At 31.8% G+C, this 6,245-nt stretch overlaps 1 protein-coding gene across 2 annotated transcripts; it reads right to left on the reverse strand.

The window, feature by feature from the left end:
• Positions 1–737: 737 nt before the first annotated feature.
• On the reverse strand, positions 738–4,771 carry plekhb2 (pleckstrin homology domain containing, family B (evectins) member 2). 2 transcript variants are annotated; one of them, XM_016462250.1, is made up of 8 exons: positions 4,700–4,771; positions 4,348–4,403; positions 3,441–3,593; positions 2,524–2,626; positions 2,386–2,425; positions 2,169–2,255; positions 973–1,090; positions 738–890 (listed from the first exon to the last, which is right to left on the reverse strand). In XM_016462250.1, exons 2-8 carry the CDS (start codon positions 4,382–4,384, stop codon positions 757–759), a joined length of 672 nt encoding a protein of 223 aa, XP_016317736.1. In that variant the 5' UTR covers positions 4,385–4,403; positions 4,700–4,771; the 3' UTR covers positions 738–756. The 2 variants fall into 2 exon arrangements, with proteins under 2 accessions (XP_016317736.1, XP_016317737.1); XM_016462251.1 differs by having other exon boundaries at positions 4,654–4,769.
• Between the last annotated feature and the right edge of the window lie 1,474 nt (positions 4,772–6,245).

Consider the following 6,245-nt stretch of genomic DNA (forward strand, 5'->3'; position numbering starts at 1 on the left):
AATTGATGAAACAGACACGCATGTATGATGATATGTATGTATCTGTGTGTGTGTGTGTATATGTGTGTCTGTTTTGTTATATATATATATATATATATATATATATATATATATATTTTAAAGATGTTCAATAAAATTTTCCGTGTCCTGTTTCCCCTACAATAAAATGAATATTTTATGCCAAAAAACAAACAAACAGATTTTTACAGATAAAAAAAAATTACAACTGAATTTTTATTTTTGAGAGAACTATTCCTTTTAACCGAGACCGTCACAAAATATTTACTTCAGCACAATTTTGGCTTTGCAGCTGAAAACGACACTAAAAACCGTTTCATTTCTAATTAGAAATAACAGGAAAAAAACTGCTTGCCTATCATTCTTTTCATCAAGGCCTGTGTCATTTCTTCACAGGGCATCGTTAGTATAAAATCGACCCATTTTTAGACTCAAACAGTGGCTGATCTATAAACCTCACTGATTATCCTTATCTTAAGGCCAGCCGCCAATATTTTAGTGTATATCTTTGTATGCTAAAGATTACATTTGCAAAGCAAACGAATTTGTTGGTGCCTAATCAAAAGTACATAAGCTTTGGTAAAAAGACAAATACAGAAAAGTAAGCGAATATTCACCCAGCCCGGCTACATTATCGGACCTGCGCATTACGAGGCGTAAAGGCAAAGTTAAAACAACATGGGAAGGGTTTCCCGTGCTGTAGGTCAGGTGGGGTTGGGCTGGGTTCACAAAAACACATTAGAACACGGAAAACAGGGAGCCGAGGGCCAATCCCGTCGCAGCACCGGCCAGCATCCCCAGAGCAACGTCACCTGTGTCGTCACGCCGACGCTCCTGAACTATGACCTGGTTGACGCCGGGTGCGTATCCGCCTGATGGAGACAAATAAACAAACGTCAATCAAACTACATGACATACAGGTTATATGTCAAAAGTCAACAAACTTCCTGTTACCTTGATAATGATACGGGTAGGCAACTGCATACTGCTGGCCATCTGCGGAATAGACCATCTGTGTGGCATAAGGCGGAGGATGAGGAACATAACCGCCATATCCATCAGGATAGAAAACCTAGATGAAAATCGGGGGAAAAAATCAGGGATGCATGATTTAGCAGTACCTTTTTTTTTTTTTTTTTTTAAATATATCGTTTATAATTGCTTGATGGATGCTCATTACATTTAGATATAGAATATTTCTATTACTTTTTTTTCTCATATTTAATTACATTTTTAAATTATCTGTACTGTTGCATTATAATTTATGTAAAAATTATTTCATTATTAAATTTATATTTTTTACTTTTTAATCATGCATGCTCCTTTCTCCTATTTTTATATTCAAATTATTTGTTTTTATTTGTAGCGATTTTTGTTACATTTAATGACTTAAAAAAAAAATTATTATAACATTTTATTCAATTATTTATAATTCTATCATAAAACAACTATTTTTCACTTTTATTTATTATACATTTTCTTTAGTTTTTCGTTATATTTAATTACATTATTTTTTAATCATTATAAAAGTTTTTTTTATTTTTTATTACATTATAACATGATTAAATTATTTCATTATTTTACCAAGAATTCTTTATTATTGGCTCTGTAATATTTAAAATTTTAACTGTACAAGCTCATTTTACATATAAATTTTTTTTTTTCATTTATTCTCTCTCTCTCTCTCTCTCTATATCTATATATATATATATATATATATATATATATATATATAGATTATATATATATATATATATATAAATATGGAGTTATGTTTAATTATATTTTAATTATTTTAATTATTCTAAAATGGAAATATTAATTGTAATGTACAAATTATATTATCTACATTAGTGTCCTGTTTTCATCAGATGAAGTAGTTAAAACTGAAAGCAGTGTTTTATTGGGAATGATAACAGCCTTTTTATAGCAGCCAATATACTTTCAAGCATTGCTTCTAAACGTAATCCGACCTCAATTGTTCTTCCTGGTCAAACAAGTTTAGAATCAAACAGAAATTACAAAGGCAACATCTAATACGAGCTTTAAAACACATGCAACAACATAAGCTGGATATCAGAGTACAAATTAAATATTATTTTTTGTAGTAATCAACATTTGTCACAGTCATTTTCCTTGAAATGTATTACCTGTGGAGTTGTGTTTAATTCAGTATAGGGTGGAGGAGCTGATGCTACGACGTCCTCGGCAAAACCGACCTGAGGAGGCGGCACAATCTACAAAACACACCAAGTCATGTCAGCAAATGCGTCTGTAATGCTTCTGAAATCAGCTCCAGAAGCTGCGCTACTGGAAATGTTAAATGTGAAAGTATTGTCCCACTCAGACTGCGTTTGTGTAACTCACAGTGTTGAGTCTGGCGTCCTGAAGTGCAATGGTCCAAGCCCTGCGACAAAATACATCATACATACAAGTTAGTGTCAAAAAAATCGAATTTTGAAGAACACATTGTAAATAATAATAATAATAGAGAATTTGACTCACAAAGCATCGTCTGCACTGTCTGCGCAGATGCTGATGACCCGACCGTCCCGGCAGACGATCTGCAGGAGGGAGTCTTTGCTTTTGCCTTCAGGAGGTGTGAGCTCTGGAAATGAATAATGGAAGATGAAGAACAACAACAACAACAACCTTCAAGTTACTTGTTCTTTACTTTTTCCATCCTCTGTTGGTCTAACAACTTGCAAAAACCTGTCAAGTACTACATAAGAAGTAGGGCTGTCAAAATGACTGAAAAACTAAATTCGAATTTTCTACATAAATATGATCAAAATTCGAATTATATTCGAATTTAAAAGGCATAATTTCAGTTAGGGGGAAAAAAGCTTTTGGCTTCTCTCCTGAGGCCACAAGAGGGCGCATCGAGCAAAATATTATGCACGTTTCTTCAAAGCGTAATAAAATAACACGACTATCTTTGATCTAAACATGCCGCTCTCTGCGAGACGCGAGTGCAACACTGATAGATGTCCGTCTAGAAAATATGATAAATATGCGTTCTATGTGAACGACTTGGTTTCAGTTTTGACGTAAACAACATCTTCTCCACACTGATGCTCTCGTTTTCCGCAATATATGAATGAACAACGTAGCAGCGCCGCTTCTAGTGGGTTCAACTGGATAGGCTAACAAAAGCATTCAAATGCAATGACACTTACATCGTCGTCGCATTTCGTGCGCCACTGACACACTGCCTGACGGCTGACGCAGACCTAAAATTCGAATGCAACGTTTTTGCATTCGAATGTGGATTTTTTTTTTTTTATTCCACTAATATTTGAAATTCGATTTTTTTTTTGACAGCCCTAATAAGAAGGCACTTTTGAGGTTTTCGCATCTTCCGCGGTTCAAAAGCAGAAGGAAAGATGACAGATGAAGACTGAAGTGCGGATCACACCCACCTCTACATGCGCTGGCATTGCGGATGTTAATGCAGTCCACCTTCATGTGGATCTCGTCTTCCATGTCCCGCCGCTGCTGGTCATCGTAGAAGACCAGACGTCCATCTGACCAGAGGTCAAACCAGTTCCTCTTCCAGCGCCGCAAGATGGTGCCTGATAGATTTTATAAATACATTTTAATAACTTTTTACAATTCTAAAATGTTATTAAATTATTATTATTTAAATTACATTTTAAACAAGTTGTATTAAATTTATATTTACATGTTATAAATGTATTATAAATGTATTAAAATTACAAAATATATAATAATTTTAATTATAATTTATTTAGACAAAATAACTTTAATATCAGCCATGTTTTAATTACCTTTTTATAATAAAAAAATAAAAATTACATTATAAAATAATTAAATTATAAACTGTATCTGCATATATATATTTCATATTATGAATGTAGTATAAAATAATTAAAATATTAAATAAAAAAGGACTTGTTAATGTAATCTGACCTCGATTGTTCAAGCAAGTTTAAGCAAACAGAAATAATGAATTCATCATCTAAATAGAGCTTAGACTTACAAGACAAACAAGATACAGCCTAGATATTCAGCTTACTAGGTTTTGAGACACAAAGTTCAGCTGTTTTTCAACTTCCGTCTAAAAACTCGTGCCAAGATATCAAGAAGAGGACAGGACTAAAAGCAAAAACTAAAAGCAAAACTGAAAAGCTTTTCAGTTCAACCTCAAGGCTAAACATTTCGCATAACCTTAAATTATTTATATTTCATGAGTTCCCAGAAAGGGGTTCATATGAATTACAAAACATGCTAAAATGCTAAATTAGACAGCAAAACAACTAAAACGAATGATTTTAAGGACATAAATGTGGTGCAATAAACACTCACTTTGTCTGTGCAGCCATCCGCTCTTCACAAACGCCATCCTCCAATAAACTCACTACCTAAACATACAAAAACAATTCACTTAAAGCCTTTTAATGTATAGAATATTAAGCTGAGTCCATGTACATGCATACATTGCTTATCTTAGACAGTAAATATAGTTTAACGTTAGCTGTTGAACTTCTCCGCCTATCAGTTTCAGAGTTAGCTTGCGCTCACGGCGCCGTTGTGCAAAAAACGACGACAAACCGACGAAATAAACATCCAGAGATATCCCAAAACAACTAAAAACATGTCGAAACACTATACTTGTCATATTTATGCAATATTCAATGGGTTAAATGAGTAAATCTACCCTCTTTGTTGTGTTGACGTTCGAAGCGTGTGCGGCTAGCAGAGCGGCACGAGCAGCATCCTCTCAGCTGATGCCTTCTGTCACCGCATCAGATGACCAACACGACTCTTATAGACTTTACACGGTTTGTTTTGATGAGATACTATAGTACAGAGCGTTTTTAGGACAAATAATTAATATATTTAACATGTAGGGATCAAAGCAGGCGGAATGAAAAGACATTCGAGAATATTCCAGTGAAATGAAACTTCATTCTTCTTGTAGGTGCTTTTTACTGATTTCAGAGTGTTAACAAACTAAATAAGGTTTTAAAAAGTTACAGGTGTAATATATTATAAAATATTGTTATATTATAGATAATATGATGATGTTATAATGATATTAATATAATGAGACGGAGATTTTATATAGCCTAACAATAAACTATAGCATAATATTTAACTATGTATATATTGTTTACATAAAATAGAATATTTTAGAATATGAAATAATTTCACACACACACACACACACACACACATATATATATATAATAAATATATATATATAAATCAAACAAATATTATAAAGTTCACAAGTTTTTACAGCTTTCTTATTCAAAGAGTCTCTGATATTGTCAATATATATACATATTTCAGTCAACAAAACCATCAAATTGGGTTTCTTATTGGTAAATGTACACTTATGAATGTGAAATAAAGTAAATTAATCAATTAAAAGTAGTGTTCCTCTTGCTCAGAATAGTCAGTAAAGCCAAAGAGTACATTTTCCCATAAGAGTGAAAAAGGTCTTAAACACTGAATATTTTCGTTTATAAATTTCTGAACCTTACACCCAGTGGTGTTGTCTAGTTTTTTGTAGTGAGTATACTGTGATTTTTTCCACCCAGCCTCATACTCACCCGTCCCAGAGCGACACCCCATAAGCACCACCACACTCACTAATGCATACAGTTTGCATCTGAGAGCATTCTGAAAGACTGCTTGTGTGATATCAACATGTCAATTTTTAAATTTTTAAAAACATCTTTAGATTTCAAAGATGCTGAAACTGTTGTTCATGCGTTTATTACGTTGTGTCTGGATTACTGTAACTCCTTGTTTTATACATAATAATATATTTTTTCTTTTTATTACTTTTTAATATATTTGTAACATTTTTCTTAACATATTAATTTAAATGTATTTTTCTTTTTCAATACATTTCACAACTTTTTCAGTATATTCATTTATATTATAAATCTTATGGTGCATTATATGAAATATTATAATATATTCTTTCATATTTTTTTATCAAGTTCTTTTAATTTTTTTTATTTCTTTCCTTTACCTTTTTCTTTAATATCACAATTATTACACCCAACCACTCAACACACACATTATATAAATGTGAAAACATTTAATAAAAATGTGAAATGTTATGAAATGTTATATTATAATTTAAGTATAATATAAAATAATTTAAATATAATATATGATAAAAATAAAATTATATATATATATATATAAAATTAAATTTTTATCATATATTATATTTAAATTATATG

The sequence above is a fragment of the Sinocyclocheilus anshuiensis genome, unplaced genomic scaffold (assembly GCF_001515605.1).
Source record: "Sinocyclocheilus anshuiensis isolate Anshui unplaced genomic scaffold, SAMN03320099.WGS_v1.1 scaffold560, whole genome shotgun sequence".
Lineage (NCBI taxonomy): Eukaryota > Metazoa > Chordata > Actinopteri > Cypriniformes > Cyprinidae > Sinocyclocheilus > Sinocyclocheilus anshuiensis.

Bases quoted from the DNA above. Each gene is read 5' to 3' on its own strand.
- plekhb2 (XM_016462250.1), bottom strand. From the start codon at position 4,384: ATGGCGTTTGTGAAGAGCGGATGGCTGCACAGACAAA. The intron at 2,426-2,523 runs GTGAGTCAAATT...ATTTTGTCGCAG, and splicing joins GACAGTGCAGACGATGCTTT to GGCTTGGACCATTGCACTTC. The intron at 2,256-2,385 runs GTGAGTTACACA...TGTGTTTTGTAG, and splicing joins AGGACGCCAGACTCAACACT to ATTGTGCCGCCTCCTCAGGT.